Raw genomic sequence first — 20858 nt, 5'->3', positions numbered from 1 at the left:
ACTGAGCCGGCACAATCCGTCTTGGCTGAATGCCCACTCTAGCAAGGCAACTGCGGGGGAGCTTGCACAGTGCGCACCAGGCTATGGATGTGCACTGAAGGCATGGTGCGCAGAACCGGATAACACGGTGCTGGACTGGTCACTCGCTCCCCACGGTAAGCACGGGGAGTTGGCTCAGGTCTGAACCTTGACTCTGCCAATCTCCCCGTGTGCCCCCCAATTTCTTTGGGGGGGCTGCCTTGTGCTTGCTTTGTTAATTTAACTCCTCGTATCGTCGCCGTTCCGCTTTCGCTGGCTCCATCTGCTCCTTCAGACGGCGATACTCCCCGGCACTTGTCCAGCGTCCTGCTCCCTCCAGGATTTCCTCCCAGGTCCAGTCCTCCTGACCACGCTGCTTCCTCCGTTGGTGGTGGGATCTTCTGTAACGTTCGTCGTTAAGGGTAGACCTAGGCGCAGCGTGATTTGGGTTCATCATATTTTATTAAAATGTGAACCAGCAAAAAAAAAAAAAACAATACAACGAACGAAAAGCTTTGTCGTGCAAAACACCTGTAACCAAACAAAGATAAGATCCCACAACAGAAGGTGGGAAAAAGGGTTGCCTAAGTATGATCCCCAATCAGAGACAACGATAGACAGTTGCCTCTAATTGGGAACCATACTAGGCCAACAAAGAAAAATGAAAACATAGATATACAAAAACTAGAGTACACACCCTAATCACACCCTGACATAACCAAAATATAGAGAATAAACAGGGGTCTCTAAGGTCAGGGCGTGACAGTTCTCTAGTGTGCAGCACACCATTTCGTCCTCTTTGCTATGGGTCTGACTTCTCTCCCTCTCTACACTGTCTATATGGCCTTCTGTTGTCTCTAAACATGATTGCTCCACCACATTTTATTAGGCGAGCATCCAATCTTTAAATATTGAACTAGCTCAATAAAATGTATGTAGTGGAGTTATTATTTACCTTAATTTATACAGGTATGTCAATTCAGAACTAATTATTATTTATGTACAATGGCAACCTGTCATGTGTGCGGACCCTAAATCATCTGTAAGTTGTCTTCGGCCCAGCACTTCTTAAAACAAGTGATGTGCATTTAACTACACAAACTCCCATTCCCAAATCTAGGCTTCCATCATATGAAGAACCTTCGATAATGTAATGATGTATAGCTTAAGAGGCCAGGAGGCCTCCCTATCATGTCTGTCTGTCTTTTATCATAACAAATCAGTGCTCAGATTCCTCTCACTTCCCTTCCTGCCATCGAAAGGTCAGCGATATCTCCTAATTACAAGAGTTCTCTCAATTGTTCAGCCTATTGGATATTCCTATAATAGACTAATTTAAATGACAAATTCCTTGCATATTGGTAAGTGGCAAAGGAGTAAAGATAATCCATATTTAATTAATGTCAAACCAACACTTCATTAAAAAGTGAGGATGGCCTGCATATCATATTGTGCTTTATGGTACTGGCTTTGCTATTTATAGGTTGCACCTCCATCACTTGTGTCATGCCATTGTTATGAACGTTCTTATGCCATTGTTATAAACGTTCTCAAGCCGCCCTCTATCGGCGGTGCCCTAAAGTGGTGATAAGCCCAATCATTCTGGACAGAGGCTAACTACTGTTTAGTCTAAATTAAATTGCCTGGAAATATGATTGCATTGCTAAAGTAGTCAAATATTTTAGTAGGAAACAACTTTGCCAGCATTATCATGTCGTCAAATTTACTTTAGACAGATGACAATGTTGTTATTAGCTAGCAAAGTTCGTCAAAAAATAGCTAGCTATGCTAACATTAGCTAGCTAAAATCCGGTGGCCTCCCCTCAATCTTAGCTAGCTAGCGTTATACTGCATCTAAAGTCAATCTGGTGACATCAAAATTATGACAAAAGCTTTTCCTACTAACTGTTAGCCTCCTTTTGAATGTCACTGTATTTCCAAGCCACTGTAATGCACTTGTGATGAAATCTTCATCAGCGCTCATTGACGATGCATTGAGTAGAATGCTCAGTCTGAAATCAGTCCAGAACTAACATTCAAAACAATATTGTGATGAAACATGCAACCCACCAAAACTCAAATTAGAGATGGGCAAAAGATCTTTTAGTTTCAGGGCAGTGGAGTCCTGGAACTCCTTGCCAAAAGGTTCCAAAAAAACTTGCCAAATAGTTGTCTTAAGAGACTGATTCATAAAATGTCTTGAGCGACTAGAGTGGTTCTAGGAGCTTATTGTAGTCGCAAGCTCTCAATATGTATGTTGTACTTAAATTCATATGTGCACATTATGTATGTGGGTGGGGGAGGGGAAGGCGTAATATGTACAGATAATAGGAATGTGGTTCTTTGTGTTTTTATGCTTTTACTTTGCTTTTGTTGTTTTTCTAATTTCTGTATGTTTTTTAAATATTTTTTTTTACATTTCTTAAGGACTCTTGGAAGATTAGTCATTGGGCTAAACAAGATCCTTATAAAACAAAATAAATTACAAATGTGTTATATCATTGGTCATACAAGAATATCAGATCTCATCTGCTTCTGACATCCGACACATCATACAAATTATAATGTAAAACTCTAATATTCAATTTGATCACAGGAAAGCAGTTATATTACATTCGTCTTATAATGCATGTGCAGGACATGAAGTATGCTCACCGAGAAACATATCCAGCTAAGTTTTGTAAATGTTCATTACAAAACTCCTTTGAGAGACAGTGAGTAAGCGGCCAGCCCTGTGGGTGAGGTGAGTAAGTCAGCATGCGCTTTAGCAGGATGGGTGACGCGGATGGGTCTTCACAGCATGGTTAACATGCAACACTCACTCAGTCACTTGCGCACACACACACACACACACGAAAGGGATAAATAGAGGTCTGAAGGAATGTCTTTTGGAAAGAGTTAGTGTGTGAATTAAGTAATCAGGTTTCTTGTTTTGTAACTTCTCATGGCATTGGAAAGTAAGACTGAAATCTCAGAATGGGTGATGCAAATCGTTTTAGGGCTGTTTTTCAAGCAAAGACTTGCTTACAAAATTAAGAGTCGTGCAAAGATTGAGGCTAGTATATTTCATTCTGTGAAACACTATTGTAAGGACTCCAAAGAGAAGGCTCAAATTAGAGAAAGGTTTGACTATATTGATATTGTTAACAATATTAATCATGTGAATAGGAAAATGTTGATTCAACTACATGTCCGAGAAGAATGTCTCAGTGTTGTGGCCTTTAATAGCCTGTGGGCCTCCTACTCAATCTGCAAGACTGCTGCTCAAGAGTAACGGCTGCTCCAGGCAATGGCTGCTGGGAATGGATGCATCAATGCATCAACATTTCAAGAGCTTCAAGGAAAAAATAGATACAGCTACAGAACTGTGTTTTCCAAAACCCTTTAAATGCTTGAAACATCCCAGATCCATGCTTCTGTACACTCGGCAATAAGCAAATTAAACAATTCATACGTTTTGAAATGTAGCCTGCATTGTAATAGCCATCAATTTAATTCCATATGTTAATCGTAAAGTAGTAATTTCTTTGAGGGTTAAAGATTTCTGGCAGTTAAGTTTTCATGATTACTGTTTTGCTATGTTAGGAACTGAACATTGATATGTCTACTGCAGTTAAGCATTTTCGCTAAAGACAGGAAAGTGGTCTTTGCACCATGCAGATATAAACTACATAAAACCTTGAGAAATTGGGAAACTATTTTCAACTAGCAGCAGTAATAATAATGGCAAACAATATGTGCAATCTCTTTGCAGCATGAAGCAAAAAATGAAAGGTCTCCATAGAAACACTATTTGACCATGGGCTGATGTCCTGGGCTGATGCTTAGTATAATATACACGCACAGCTTGTTATTGACTCCCCATCACAAAAATGCCTACAAAGGACAAGTTACAAAACATTATACATGGCTGAAGATGTTCTTTTTGTAGGTGCTGAGATGCTTTGTCCACCATGGCATTTCTGATTGAGAAAAAAACATAGTATTGAAGAACTGGCCATGAAAAAGGCCCTAGATCTAAACATTAACACTAACTCTAGTTGTAGAGTCTGTTGTATTCAATTTTGTTCCATAAACAGTAACTGAACAAGTGTATGTCTATAGGGCTAAGAGGGGGAATTAAAATAGGCTCAGTGGTTTAGTAATATAAGAACATGAGAAACAATGATAATAAAAAAGATAAATATCAAAATTGGGAAAGGGTCTTTCCTTAATGCTACTTACAGGTAATAAGAGTAGGAATATGCATTTCTTCTGAAACATGAAGGTAGACCAGTGGGACAAAATTGAGCACCCAAAAAAGGACAAACAGATTACATTAGTTAGTTCTTTAGCACCCAAGGAGAGCTGATGGAGAAAAATGTCAAGAACGGGTTAAAGACATTGATTTGCTGCTGGCCTGTTTTTTTTTTTGGTCTGCCTGTCTGTCTACAGTCTAGTTCTAGTTAAACCAACCTTCCCATTAAGCTCTGCATGTGCCTATGGTCCACCAGTCTATAGTAAAGGCTGGACATTTGGGTGCTCCGATACAGTTGCACATATAACCAACAGTACGCTACTCAAACCCCTGCAGCCATTTCATCAAAGAAGAAAATACACATAATTCACCCGCATTTAAAGAAGAAATAACACATCTGGCTCCCAATAAAATTGAAACTCCTTGAGAGATGGAATTGTCTGAACAGAGAGTGGGTGGCTGGGAAAACAAAAATAGGAGAGTAGGGATGGGAGGAGGAGTGGGAGTAAGAGGAAGGGGGTATGTTTTAATGACATACTGTTCAGCCATTCTGTTTAGTGCGATGGAAAGAGAAAGCGATGCTACTGTTGACACTTTGACTGCTTTAGGAACTAAATCAAACCTGAGTGTTGAAATTAGAGTAGGCTTGCGTGTGTGTGCATGCATTCTGTTGGATTTCTCTAGGAAGGGTTCTTTTGAGAGGTAGAACAATCACAAATGACATGCAGCGAGCAGTGAGGAGTTAGCAAGCAGAGATGAGACTGAAAAGCAGATGGTATCTGTTGTTTCTTTTAAAGGTTTGTAGTTCCCAAACGTGTTGACATCAGATATATCAAAGGAGTAAATGTGTGACAAATACCTACAGTATTCAGCACAACACTAGTCTGTTCATAATAAGCAGCAATGTGTTTAGCATAGTCTTTTTTTTAATACAATTTGATACCCACTTACTACACAAACAATGATGTGTATATTTTTTTAAAGGGGAAGTTCAGGATTTTACAACTTTTACAACTCTAACCATGTTAGATGGTTCCTCAAACGAAAAAGTAGTTTTCTTTAAACAGGCACAAACTTCAGCTAACTTTAGTCACCGGTAGCTAACAATCAATGGAAGTGATAGGGGCAATTGTAAAACAATTTGTAAATGGCCAAATCACCTTCATGCAACATCAAACCAAATATAGAATTGATTTCAGTTGACTTCGCCATGGAATTTTGACAATTGCCCCTATCACTGGGAAAAACCCAGTGGTGGTTAAGACGTGTCGATATCCAAGGTCTTAAAGGATATAATCAACATAATAGAGCTGTATGTACTGCAGTCAGATATAGTATTTGATTCAATGGAAAATTAGCCTCCAATCCTTTCCTCTGTTTGACAGTCCTGTTAATAAGTTTGCGGTCACTTAGAAATGTCCTTGTTTTTGAAAATAACATCAAATTGATCAGAAATACAGAGTAGACATTGTTAATGTTGTAAATGACCATTGTAGCTGGAAACGGCAGATTTTCTATGGAATATCTACATAGGCATACAGAGGCATACAGCATCCCAGAGTCGCCTCTTCACTGGTGACATTGAGACGGGTGTTTTGCGGGTACTATTTAATGAAGCTGCCAGTTGAGGCCTTGTGGGGCATCTGTTTCTCAAACTAGACACTCTAATGTACTTGTCTCCTTGCTAAGTTGTGCACTGGGGCATCCCACTCCTTCTATTCTGGTTAGGGCCCGTTTGCACTGTTCTGTGAAGGGAGTAGTACACAGTGTTGTATGATATCTTCAGTTTCTTGGCAATTTCTCACATGGAATAGCCTTAATTTCTCAGAACATTAATAGACTGACAAGTTTCAGAAGGAAGTACTTTGTTTCTGGCCATTTTGAGCCTGTAATCAAACCCACAAATGCTGATGCTCCAGATATTTAACTAGTCTAAAGAAGGCCCGTTTTATTGCTTCTTTAATCAGAACAACAGTTTCAGCTGTGCTAACACAATTGCAAAAGGGTTTTCTAATGATCAATTAGCCTTTAAAATTATAAACTTGGATTAGCTAACACAACGTGCCATTTGAACACAGGAATGATGGTTGCTGATAATGGGCCTATGTGGAAATCAGCCGTTTCCAGCTACAATATTAATTTACAACATTAACAATGTCTACACTGTATTTCTGATCAATTTTATGTTATTTTAATAGACAAAAATTAGCTTTTCTTTCAAAAACAAGGAACTTTCTAAGTGACCCTAAACTTTTGAACGGTATGTTTTCATCCACACCATGAGACACATTCATATGTCTGGTATACAGATACTGTCTGGCCTTAATTTGTTTTCAATGGGGCTCATTTATAATTTCCATAAAATACTGTATGTAAAATTTGTCCTCCCAATTTGTTCAGCTAAAAACATAAAACATCAATAGTGATGAAAACCTTGTTTCAATTATATTCCACCCATGACTGGATTATACATTTAATTAAAAAAAAACAAATAGCACTTTTATTGATACACGTGATCTAGCAGAGGTAAATGGCAAATATTAACCATGTATGCTGTCTATATTGCTTGTAATAGATTTAAGTCATCGAATAATTAATTACGTAAATTGTTATGGCTGTATTGTTTTAAAAACAATAATGTTATGGGTCCATCAGACCTTCGAACATTGGGTGCATAACAAAAACGAACACCACACAAGGGTTAAGACATGAAGGTCAGTCAATACGGAAAATATACTTCAAAGTTACTTAAAATGCAGTTGCAAAAACCATCAAGCGCTATGACAAAACTGGCTCTCATGAGGCCCACCACAGGAATGGACAACCCAGAGATAACTCTGCTGCAGAGGATAAGTTCATTAGAGCTACCAGCCTCAAAAATTGCAGCCCAAATAAATGCTTCAGAGTTCAAGTAACAGACACATTTCAACATCAACTGTTCAGAGGAAACTGCGTGAATCAGGCCTTCATGGTCGAATTGCTGCAAAGAAACCACTACTACTAAAGGACACCAATAATAAGAAGAGGCTTGCTTGGGCCAAGAAACATGATCAACGTGTCTTTTGGTCTGATTAGTCCAAAATTTGAGATGTTTTGACTTTCTGAGACGCAGAGTAGGTGACCGGATGATCTCCGCATGTGTGGTTCCTACCATGAAGCATGGAGGAGGTGGTGTGATGATGCTTTGCTAGTGACACTGTCAATGATTTATTTAGAAATCAAGGCACACTTAACCAATATGGCTACCACAGCATTCCGTAGTGATACACTATCCCATCTGGTTTGCGATTAGTGGGACAATCATTTGTTTTTCAACAGGACAATGACCCAACACATCTTCAGGCGTGTGGCTACTTTGAATCTACATTTTATTTTTAATCGTTTAACACTTTTTTGGTTACTACATGATTCCATGTGATATTTCATGTCTTCACAAGTATTCTACAATGTAGAAAATATTTAAAATAAAGAAAATCCTTTAAATGAGTAGGTGTCCAAACTGCTGACGAGTACTGTATGTTCATGCAAAAAAAGGCAGGGCAGTCAAAAACATAACTCTATGGAGCTGGAAACAACACTGAAATTGTGAAAATGATAATATAAATTTGAGTGTAAGAGCATTCCGGTCTTTGTCCTGTTGGAAAGTAAATCTGAGAACCTGCTTCAGACTGCAAACAACCTTACACTTGGGAGAAGATTTACAGTTGAAGTCGGAAGTTTACATACACTTAGGTTGGAGTCATTAAAACTTGTTTCTCAACCACTCCACAAATTTCTTGTTAACAAACTACAGTTTTGGCAAGTCGGTTAGGACATCTACTTTGTGCACGGCGCAAGTCATTTTTCCAACAATTGTTTACAGACAGATTATTTCACTTATAATGCACTGTATCACAATTCCAGTGGGTCAGAAGGTTAGATACACTAAGTTGACTGTGCCTTTAAACAGCTTGGAAAATTCCAGAAAATGATGTCATGGCTTTAGAAGCTTCTGATTGGCTAATTGACATAATTTGAGTCAATTGGAGGTGTACCTGTGGATGTATTTCAAGGCCTACCTTCAAACTCAGTGCCTCTTTGCTTGACATCAAAAGAAATCAGCCAAGACCTCAGAAAAAAATTGTAGACCTCCACAAGTTTGGTTCATCCTTGGGAGCAATTTCCAAACGTCTGAAGGTACTACGTTCATCTGTACAAACAATAGTACACAAGTATAAACACCATGGGACCACGCAGCCTTGGTGCGAAAAGTGCAAATCAACCCCGGAAGCAGCAAAGAACCTTGTGAAGATGCTGTTGAAAACAAGTACAAAAGTATCTATATCCACAGTAAAACGAGTCCTATATCGACATAACCTGAAAGGCCGCTCAGGAAGCCACTGCTCCAAAACCGCAATAAAAATGCCAGACTACAGTTTGCAACTGCACATGGGGACAAAGATCATACTTGTTAGAGAAATGTCCTATGGTCTGATGAAACAAAAATAGAACTGTTTGGCCATAATGACCATCGTTATACTTGGAGGAAAAAGGGGGAGTCTTGCAAGCCAAAGAACACCATCCCAACCGTGAAGCACGGGGGTGGCTGCATCATGTTGTGGGAGTGCTTTGCTGCAGGAGGGACTGGTGTACTTCACAAAATAGATGGCATCATGAGGTAGGACAATTATGTGGATATATTGAAGCAACATCTCAAGACATCAAGACATCAGAAGTTAAAGCTTGGTCGCAAATGGGTCTTCCAAAAGGACAATGACCAAGTATACTTCCAAAGTTGTGGCAAAATGGCTTAAGGACAACAAAGTCAAGGTATTGGAGTGGCCAACACAAAGCCCTGACCTCAATCCTATAGAAATGTTCTGGGCAGAACTGAAAAAGTGAGTGCAAGCAAGGAGGCCTACAAATCTGACCTAGTTACACCAGCTCTGTCAGGAGGAATGGGCCAAAATTAAATTCACACAACTTATTGTGGGAAGCTTGTGGAAGGCTACCCGAAACGTTTGACCCAAGTTAAACTATTTAAAGGCAATGCAACCAAATACGAATTGAGTGTATGTAAACCTCTGACCTACTGGGTGAAATAAATGTGATGAAGGAAATAAAAGCTGAAATAAATAATTCTCTCTACTATTTTTCTGACATTTCACATTCTTAAAATAAAGTGGTGAACCCAACTGACCTAGGACAGGGCATTTTTACTAGGATTAAATGTCAGGAATTGTGAAAAACTGAGTTTAAATGTATTTGGTTAAGGTGTATGTAAACTTCTGACTTCAACTGTATGTTAATGCAGCGTGTGAACAGTTTATTTATTTTTTAAATATGGAAAAAGACAATGCGACCTCATCCCAGGCTGTGTCTCAAATGGCAGCCCATTCCCTATGTAGTCCAGGGCTCATAGAGCTTTGTTCAAAAGTAATGCACTATATAGGGAATAGGGTGCCATTTTTGATGCTACCCCATAACAAGGGCTGGTTAATGGCCCCAGAGTAATAGGCATCTGTGGATAAACACAAGGTCATGGAGTACCCACTCACTGGAACAAGTGGAAGAACTGCATAAATGCTTTAGCATCTAGGAGCAACCAACCTCTGTCTTTTAATGTAAACTTTGCAAAGGTTTGGTTCAAGTGTCTATGTATGTAATGCTATGAACATGATCCTTTGTCTTTGTGTGTGTTTATTTGTGTGTTTGTGGGAATTTTTACTAGGATTGAATGTCATAATTGTGAAAAACTGAGTTTAAATGTATTTGGCTAAGGTGTATGTAAACTTCAGACTTCAACTGTACATTCCACCAAAGGTGCTTCTACAAAGTATTGACTCAGGGGTGTGAATACTTATGTAAATGAGATATTTCTGTATTTGCAAAAAAAAGTCTAAAAACACTTTAAAGGTTATACTATGTAAACATGACACAGAAATACCATTGCTGTATAAACACATCGGACGCACATACACACTCGCGCACACGCTACGCATCCATATGAATTGTAAACATTTAATTATACCACGTACGCATGCAAACATGCAGTGACTGAATGGACACTTAACTCACTCCGCCCATGTTGGGTGACCACATGTCCCGGATTGTGCCAGACAGTCCTGCTTTTTGGCCTTGAGACAATTGAGACATGGATTGTGTATGTGTGCCATTCAGAGGGTAAATGGGCAAGACAAAATATTTAAGTGCCTTTGAACAGGGTATGGTAGTAGTTGCCAGTCGCACAGGTTTGCGTCAACAACTGCAACGCTGCTGGGTTATTCACGCTCAACAGTTTCCCGTGTGTATCAAGAACGGTCCACCACCTAACGTGGGGTGCACCTCAATATTACCAAGGTGTTCTTGATGTCCAGTACACTCAGTGTATATCATAAAGATATGGTACTAGTGATGTTAAATCCTTCTCCAATCGTTGTTGAGATCTGATATTCTGCGCAGCGCAAGACTAGATGTAGGCCAATGTCATATGGTCAAACACATTTGTCAAATCCTTTTGGTCTAATGATGCATTTACATCATGTCGGAAATTCGGGACCGCAGAGTTAAAATGAACGGAAATTTGCGTAGCGCTTCCTATTGGTTGATTCTGGTACCTCCCAAATGGGAAACTTGGCTAAATTGCCCTGCGAATGTCTTGCAAAAATCATCCCTTTGTCCGGCATTTTAAATGTGATCGCTCTGAGCCCATGACTGAATGGCCTTGCAGAGCATTCATCTGTAATGTTAACTGCCTACGTTTGCACCAAGGCACCAATAAATTACTAATTGTATTTGGTTACACCGTCTTAATGTTCTGAAAGGTATATTGTCTGGACTAAAGTGGTATTGAATGTGAGGATTTGAAATTGGAAAAAAGGAGTATTGGTAGGGCGATGGGATCTGCTAAGGACGCGAGGCTGAAGTTCATAGTTTTGGAGAGTCGGTGTGGGTGAGGATATTTAAAATACATTTTGTTTACGGAGAAATATTACAAGGGGTGGAGTGCTGCCGGAGCTCGGAGGAGCAGCAGTCTAACTTTTTTCAATTTGAGAATACACTGATCTAGTAAAACAATGGTAAAATTCTAAATGCATTTTATTTAACTACCACTAAAATTCCATCAAAAACAATAAAATGACAAACTAAATAAATATGTATAGCAGCCTAGAGGAAGGTAAATGGTGGTTTCTTCCCTGTCTTCTCTCTGGTGGTGGCGAGAATGATGAAGAACTATAGGCGACAGCAGAGGCCTGTCAGAAGCTTGACCACCTTGATGAATCAGAACGTTGAAAAAACATTGAATAAATATGTGTGTATACGAGAGGCATAGTTTAGAGTAATGAATACAACCCACTCACCATAAAAAGTGCTATTGTGGTAAACACTTAATGAATCCGAATTAGTGCACCACTCCAAATAGGTTGTGACATTATTAGTGAAAATTACTAGTTTGACATATAAAGTGGAGCAGAGTTAAACCTTCCTCTTGGTGGGTAAGTGCAGGTAAAGAGTAACAACAGTAGCTGCAAGGCCAGTTCATTGTTGCGCCAGGGGGGTTATGCAACCCAAAACAACAAAATATGAATGAAAATCCTTACTTAAAGGTGTACTTATAATGCAAGACATAAAATTCACTATAGATCATTACAGATAATGTATCAAATATTCAACTGACAATGCATAGGAGGCTAGGTAAAAAATATCAATAATAAGTCAACGAATAAGACTGACATTGAGAGTGGCATTTTGTACAATCACAGTGATGCAGAACAAAAGCTAGAAATCCAAAATGGTGCAATCGACAGTGACGGTCTGAGTATCAAAAAGTAATGGCCTCGTGAATTTTCGTGCATGTGTTGGACATGAATGACGTATCTGATCACAGATGAGTCCCAACAAAAATGGTGAGGCACAATCTCAAGATGCGTAGCTAAAAATAAACATACAATACCCCACACTCAGAGTTCTCCATGTGTGTATCTCTCTAGCGGGCGCAGGCCAAAAGAGGAAGAAGATAAGAGAAGGGTGTGAGACTAGTATTAGAAAAAGAGTGGACAACAGTGGTGGATTTGATCATGTCAATAACTGGTACAGATGATTTATTAAGACGTTTTGTTATACCAACATATAACGTATGTCTAGAGATGAAGTATAGATATTACACCTAAAGGCTAAATAGTCTATTTCAACTGGAAATGCATGCAGAGGAGTTCAGATGATTAGAATGATTGCGTTGACCCTAAAGCTTTCATTGGGATGAATCAGCTGAATAATGAATATTACACCTGCCCTCATATGTTGATACAGTTGAAGTCGGAGGTTTACATACACTTAGGTTGGAGTCATTAAAACTAGTTTTTCAACCACTCCACAAATTTCTTGTTAACAAACTACAGTTTTGGAAAGTTGGTTAGGACATCTACTTTGTGAATGACAAGTAATTTTTCCAACAATTATTCACAGACAGATAATTTCACTAATAATGCACTATATCACAATTCCAGTGGGTCAGAAGTTTACATACACAACATTGACTGCGTCTTTAAACAGCTTGGAAAATTCATGTCATGGCTTCAGAATCTTCTGATTGGCTAATTGACATTTCAGTGAAGTTTGTACCTGTGGACCTATTTCAAGGCCTACCTTCAAACTCTTGACATCATGGGAAAATCAAAAGAAATCAGCCAAAACTGTAGACCTTCACAGGCCTGGTTCACCCTTGGGAGCAATTTCCAAACACCTGAAGGTACCACATTCATCTGTACAAACAATAGTACACAAGTATAAACAGCATGGGACCATGCAGCTGTCATACCGCTCAGGAAGGAGACGCGTTCTGTCTCCTAGAGATTAACGTACTTTGGTGCGAAAGGTGCAAATCAATCCCAGAACAACAGCAAAGGACCTTGTGAAGATGCTGGAAGAAAGAGGTACAAAAGTATCTCTATCCACAGTAAAAGGAGTCCTATATCGACATAACCTGAAAGGCCGCTCAGCAAGGAGGAAGCCACTGCTCCAAAACCGCCATAAAAATGCCAGACTACGGTTTCCAACTACACATGTGGACTAAGATCGCACTTTTTGGAGTAATGGTGTGATGAAACAAAAATAGAACTGTTTGGCCATAATGACCATTGTTATGCTTGGAAGAAAAATGAGGATGCTTGCAAGCTGAAGAACACCATCCCAACCGTGAAGCACGGGGGTGGCAGCATCATGTTGTGGGGGTGCTTTGCTGCATGAGGGACTGGTGCACTTCACAAAATAGATGGCATCATGAGGAAATAAAATGATGTGGATATATTGAAGCAACATCTCAAGACATCAGTCAGGAAGTTAAAGCTTGGTCGCAAATGGGTCTTCCAAATGGACAACGACCCCAAGCATACTTCCAAAGTTGTGGCAAAATGGCTTAAGGACAACAAAGTCAAGGTATTGGAGTGGCCATCACAAAGCCCGGACCTCAATCCTATAGAGCATTTGTGGGCAGAACTGAAAAAGCGTGTGCGAGCAAGGAGGCCTACCAACCTGACTCAGTTACACCAGCTCTGTCAGGAGGAATGGGCCAAAATTCTTATTGTGGGAAGCTTGTAGAAGGCTACCTGAAACATTTGACCCAAGTTAAACATTTTAAAGGCAATGCTACCAAATACTAATTGAGTGTATGTAAACATCTGACCCTCTGGGAATGTGATGAAAGAAACAAAAGCTGAAATAAATCATTCTCTACTATTATTCTGACATTTCACATTCTTAAAATATAGTGGTGATCCTAACTGACCTAAAACAGGGAATTTGTACGAGGATTAAATGCCAGGAATTGTGAAAAACTGATTTTAAATGTATTCGGGCTAAGGTGTATGTAAACTTCCGACTTGAACTGTATATGGGTATGTGCATGATAATAAGATGGTTAGAATTTGGCAGGGACTCTTACTCGCCCAGCCATTGGGATCAGAGGTGGCCATTCACAAATTAGCGGGTGACATAAGCAAACAAATATTCTAACTACATGCATAATTAACATGGGGGGCTTGGCTTGAAATATTAATTGGTTAAGTTAAATGTCAAATGAAGTGGCTGTACAAATAGTGCTCTCCCTCCACTTCAGCCATCTCAGTCTAAACTGCCAAAGTCAACACTGATTTCAAGTGGAGGAGAACCAGCTCTTCCACGCGCGCACAAACACACCGACTGGGACAACATGTGCACCTGTCCAAATGGAGAGAAGGATTGGGCCTAGCTGGTGTTGGTCTGACACTCAACCACTGATTGCACATGAAGGTTGTCTGTGCATATACCATCACAAAACTGCAATGTGCGGATGTATTCTGTGATTTGTTACTACAATAAACCTCTACTTTATAATACATTTAGTCTGATGTTTTTAAAGAAAAAAAAACACATTAAGCCCCAAGAGAAAAATCTTTGAATTTCTACAATTCTCTACAATACTGTTGAGAAGCTATGTGGAGTAGTTTTGAGCGGTTAGCGAAATTCCAAAGCCACAAATGGTGAACATTCCATTGTCTCTGTCAAGTCCACATCAATAGAAAAAAGGGGTTACGATGAAATAACATAATATTGAAGTTGTGTGTATTTCTTAGTTTTTATTTGATGACTTATTATTATTTTTCATTCCTTAAAGTCCTCATCTCCTCTCTGCTCAGGCAGTAGCAGTCAGCCAGCCCATCTTTTGTTATCTGTGTGCGCCCCATACTGTACTGTCTTTAGTCATCCTGTTTAGCTAGCTTGCCTAACTACGCTGCCGTTCTGTCTGACTAAATAATTTAACTAGTTCTTCAAAGTAGAAAAGGCATACTCCCCTGTAGGTCTAAGCCCTTAGATCGCAATATCTACTAAGCTAACATATGGAATTGTTTTAAGGTGGTCATCAAATGTATAATTGAACCATTTGATTTTGAGGTATAAAAAAAGGGCATTTACTACAAATTCATAAATGGCAAAACCAAAAGTATGATAATAAGGAACAAGGTTCTGATGTTTGGTCACTTTTTGCAATTTTTACAGCCTGGTACTGGGTCACTTTCAGATGACTCCACTGAAGCTTGTGTGGTTGTAGAGCAGAACAACCGACATGTTTGTGTTTGTGAGTGATATTGGTGACAGTTTGTAGGTCCAACGGTGCAGTCTGGACAGTTGGTTTTGTGAGAAGACCTCTTCGAAATGAGAATGTCCACGACAGAGTTCAAGACAACTGCCGTAAAGCTTGTGGATATTGTAGAGTCAAACAACTGACACTGTCGTGTTCGTGAGAGTCTAACCTTTCAATATCAGTGACATACAGTATTATAGTTCATAGCTCACACAGTTCGGGTTGGACAGACAATTGTGACGATTTTCTTGTCCAGATCCTCCGCTTTCACAAGCCCCATGTCAAACAGCTCTAGAGGGGTTTAATGAAGGGTCTCTGTTCCTCTCTTCATTGTGTTGTGTGCATTCCTCTCCCATACGATCTGTGTGTATCTAACCTAACATAGCAGGCGTAAAAGTGTATACGTCCAGAGATCTGTATATAATGACGAGAAGCTGATGTCTCCGCTCTAACAAAGGGAGTCGTTATCCTAAAGCCGGGAAGGAAGGCGACAAGCTTAGGGCCAAAATAAGCCAATAGAAACACATAGGTTTTTTTTGGGACAGATTTTGGCAACAGTGAAACCTCTAGTTTCCCCTATTTGTCTTTGTCGGAGCCAGGGGAAAAAGCTGCAATGGATTATGGTCATTGTAGTTAATTACCACGTTTCTGTGCTGAACTATGTTAAATATTTGCTTAATGAAAATGTATCTCCCATCATGGAGATGGCCGATCATCCGACATATTTCTTGGCTTGATTTCTCTCGTGAATGATTTGTTTTCTCGCTAGAGAAACAGTGATTTGGGCTCACAAAAAAAACTAAATGGAATTCAAGTAATTGAATTAGTAATTGGTCAATTAGTTGTTTAATAACCAGGAAAGAAATGTCATGTTAGTTAATCCTTAAGAGTCCATTGACGCACCCGTGTAACATCATACAACAATAATCTGCCAGTTTAAGCTTGAGATATAAGTATTTTTGCATGGGCTGTGTCTCAAACCCCCATATCCGCCTATATCTGCCTTCCGCATCTACAGTGGGAGGTGACCGAGCTACAGCGGTGTTTGCCAGACCATGAAACATCCCGAAAATCTGTATTTTCACAAAAACGTATGTAGTGTCCGAACGACCGCTCTATGGAATGACCACTGTATGGAAAGGGGAGACTCTGTTTTGCTCTACGACCTCCAGAAGTGTCAGGGGACTCGTCTGAAGGTAACCCATACAAACGAATGGAAGTATAAAGGTAGTTTTGTGCCAACAAAAATAAGGGGTTAAATATGTGTCCAAAAAATTATATATATTTCCTTAGCTTTCTTAAATCACCTAGATATAGGACAGACACTTTAAAACCTTATTCCTTATGATAGATTTTTTTTATGTCTTTTTTGCCATTTATGAATGTGTTATTCAATGCGTTTTTATGGGCTATAGTAGAAAAGGTCAACATTTTTATACCTAAAGAGGTCCTAAAATTCAAAATCAAATAGCTAAATGATCCATGGTATGACCATCTTAAAACAATTCCATATGCTAGCTTAGTAACCCCCCCGCTCAACACTACTGTGGATTTCTACAACTCCCATCTTGTCATAGAAACAATCGTTTTCTTAGTCTGATCACAATTTAAATAGACTCCCCCACGACCTTAATAATCCTCTTCTCAGTGCAGGTACAAAATGCTACCGTTTTTGGAACTTTTACCATTCATTTAAGGATTTTTATCTTGGACTTGCACATTTGACAGTGCTGTAAGAGCCCTAAAGGTTCAAGCTACCGTGCAGGAAAACAGTCACCATTAAGTCTTTGCCTGTCCATTCAATTCATTCGTATGTTAGTACAAAAAGCTCTAAAACACGCAACACTGCTTTGAACGATTAAATGGACAGCGTATACTCGCTTCCAGCATGTTTTCACCACACAAAAAAAAACATAGTGGCTGAAAGCCATGTAAAACGCTGCAATTGTTAACTATCTATGATGCAAGAATGAAATATAGATGATCCAGCAAAGCCAGGCATCTTAGGATATTGTAGCCTAAGCACTTCTACCTCTCCTCGATCTACACTGAGTATACCAAATATTAGGAACACATTCCTAATATTGAGTTGAAAACTTTCCACAGAGATGCTGGCCCATGTTGACTTCCATGCTTCCCACAGTTGTGTCAAGCTATCATAGTTGGTATATATACTAGTTAACCCATGTCCTCATAACACCCACGGTTTCATCTACATATTGATTTGCAATTCATATATGCCCTGCTTAGGAGGCCATCTTTGTTGTTGACATATCCACTTATTTCTGCAGAGGTTGTCTGATTTGAAATAATTGTAAAGCCTCATTGCTCATGGGTGCAACTGTATGTTGAGTCTAGGATTTCTTATTGATTTGTGTACGTACAGATCTCTGTGACTTATTCGCCATAGGATTGTAAAATAAAACCATGACAACCAGAGCAGCTTTTTTTCTGGAATATGTCATTAATAGGATTTTAAGTGAACAACATTGTAACAAGAGAAGGTTAACTATATTATATATATTTTTAAACAGTTTACGTAAAACATCTGAGCGTGTTGTAATTGTGCTCCCTCAACTTAATGGTAACACTTTATAATAACTTTCATGAAGAAGCCATTCAAAATGCAATGTTTATAAATGATTAAAGAAATTATCAAATAGTACTTATCAATAGTTTATTCATTCATGAAAGTTATTATAAATTGCTGCCCTGTTTATTTCCAAGAATATTTGTGATGGTGACATACAAGTAATTTTGTCTCAGTAGCATAGCCTACTCCTACAATGACAAATGGTTGGTCATTAAGACACTTCAAAGTTGAGGTAACTATGTGTGGAGTGGTAAGGTGAACCAATTTTTTTTTTTATTATAAATATAAATAAAAAACTGTGGGTCCTAGCATAGAAAAATGGCATGGGGATGTGATTAGGGTGATTTAGGAAAACAAGAGACAGGACGGAAACATAGATGTGATGGAAGTCAGCCAGGGTGCATGTGAACAAGACACAGAAAGCTGTGTATGTCTGTAAAGCCCCCCTAAAAACATACCTCCTTATGAGTTAGTCCCAATGGTATTTTCTGCTCAACTGAGCAGTGATCTAGTAATATTGTGCATGGGACATTTGGGTCACACTATGGTGTTATGACTGTAGTAATATAGTCCGACATATTTACGCTTACACTTGCTGCATCGGGGACACACTACGGGTTTCTCTACTGCTCTTTACCTGCGTTTGAAGGTGAGAACCACTCCCAGTAGAATGATGATGAACATGAGAATGCCCGCGATGACACCGGCCATCTTGACAGTGCTGTCCACCTGCTTTTCGGGCTCCACAGCGTCTGAGTCCTGGGTGGACGCGCCTATAAACAGGCACAGACACATCACAGAGAGGAGGAGGGAGTTTACCCTGGAGCAACCATCCTCCACACACACACACACACACACACACACACACACACACACACACACACACACACACACACACACACACACACACACACACACACTATCACAAAGTCATGCAAAGAAATGTCATGATCATTATTAGTGATGAAAGGGAGACATTATTTGAGTGAAAAGGTAAAGGTGATTAGATATAGTGTTGTTGTTAAGGGTATTGGCAGACATGTTGGCTATATCCTGCCTGCTAAACTCCAAATGATAACAAGACAAAGTTCAATAAAGATTCAGTAAACTTGTGTAAAGGTGCTTCTCACACAGGACAGATGAATGGTGAAAATCAACATGCAAATAACCGACTGGACTGGAAATACACAAGTTAGAGTAAGGTCAGTTTCTCTTGCATCAAAGGACTTGTGGTTGAGTTACGTATGAGTTGTTCATTTCAACAGGCTTTCCATCTAACACAGCAGTTGCACCACAATGACACACTGAAGACATGCAGTGCACTAATGTTGAACAAACATTGATTTAGGAAGGACATGCAGGAAAATGTTAGCATGGGTTGTGACTGAAGTAGCTTGGACATACAGTGAACCACAGAGAGGGAGAGAATGTATAGGTTGAGTGAGTTAATAGTACTGCTAGCGACTCCAGCGCCTTACACAGCTTACAAAAGTACTCTTACCTTATCAACTACAACTGAAAATCCTTGCTTTGAACAATACAAAATACTGGGAATTGCACCCTAGTGTTGCTGTCTGTTTGGAAACATTAGAGTAAAACAATGTGCTGCTTCTATGTTCAACCTCTTATAGATGCTATATTTTCACTTGAGGTATTATTCTCAGGAGGTGCATTGAGGTGTTATAGAAACACATTCATTTATATTTTATTACCAACCAAACACCATCAATGAATGTTTGTAGACCTAATTAGTATATGTAGCTTATTCATGTTGACTATGTTGAAGATCAATACAAGTATGGCTCTTATTGGTGAAGGGTGCTCAGAAAAAAAGCCTTAAATAGAAAATATATATATATTTGTTAAACATAGCAACAAAGCCATTTACAATTTGATGAATGCAAACTTCCAATGACATAACGAAAAGTGACTGTTTCAAATCCAATGAAAGAAGTCTTGTCGGATCTCCTGAGCTATTCCACTGTACTGCAGAACAGCGTTGGATAGATGTACACATGCCAAAATGAATGAGCAAACTTGATAAACAATTAAGGCATGTTCAAACAAACTGGGTGTCTTATTTCTAGCCTCTCTTTTACAAATGCCTTTGTTCAAAATATCCTTTGAACCAACAGATTAAGAATATAACCTTGGCATGTTTTCGACTTCAATTTACGGAACCCTTAACACCATGTTGACACAGTTTTCAATCTTACTTTGAATTTAAATTACATAGACCTCACCTAAAAATGTGGAATGGGTAAACTGCCCCATTCAGTTTACTGTATAGAATAAAGACCCTATTTGTGTGTAGCCGTAGAGCTTGGGGAAAGGGGGATATCTAGTCAGTTGTACAACAATACATTCAACTTAAATGTGTCTTCCGTATTTAACCCAACCCAATCACTATCTACACTGAAGTTATATTGATACCCATCTTGTCATTTATGGGGATATCTGTCGTTTTAAGGAATGTCGCAAATCTGTGTTTTTAATTCCTGCTTCAACAGTGAAGATCAAAACTTCAGGTGCAGAGTTCCCGCAAGACTTGAGTCATTTGACACCTAATCAGAACCCTTGATCCATCATCATAAAAATCATAATCTTCCCCTGATTAAATTCTCACTGTGCTTTCCTGCACACCCACAAACGTGGTTGTTCGCTTAAAAAAATATGTAAAGCCTTTTACTTTGGGCTGGGGTAAAAGTTAACTATAAAAAAGGAATTATGACTAAAACCCATGATATTAAAACTTAATCTCATTCATATATGGATGGATTGATTCCACAGACAGGGATGAGTGACACTGGTGGCAGCAGTGGGATTTGGCAGGAAACAGCGCTGCATGGGAGCTATTGTCTGGCAGACGGGGCAGCCCTGTGAGATTAGAGCAGCAAAGCTAAGTGTCTCTA

General features: G+C 39.2%; 1 protein-coding gene across 25 annotated transcripts in view; it reads right to left on the bottom strand.

The window, feature by feature from the left end:
* Nucleotides 1–20858, bottom strand: part of ptprt (protein tyrosine phosphatase receptor type T) — a 415067-nt gene that overhangs the window by 70400 nt on the left and 323809 nt on the right. For 11 of the 25 annotated variants that reach the window (XM_090205068.1, XM_090205070.1, XM_090205071.1 and 8 more), the window contains 2 exons: nt 18584–18719; nt 4243–4272 (listed from right to left, as the gene is read on the bottom strand). In XM_090205068.1, the coding sequence (XP_090061194.1) occupies nt 4243–4272; nt 18584–18719 (166 nt within the window). Of the gene's footprint in view, nt 1–4242; nt 4273–11758; nt 12222–18583; nt 18720–20858 lie in introns of those variants that run through there. The other 14 variants (XM_090205073.1, XM_090205074.1, XM_090205080.1 and 11 more) reach the window with 5 other exon arrangements.

This window comes from Oncorhynchus mykiss, chromosome 17 (genome assembly GCF_057628025.1).
Source record: "Oncorhynchus mykiss isolate SJ-2025 chromosome 17, ASM5762802v1, whole genome shotgun sequence".
Classification (NCBI taxonomy): Eukaryota; Metazoa; Chordata; class Actinopteri; order Salmoniformes; family Salmonidae; genus Oncorhynchus; species Oncorhynchus mykiss.
This window is presented reverse-complemented; position numbering and strand designations above follow the sequence as displayed.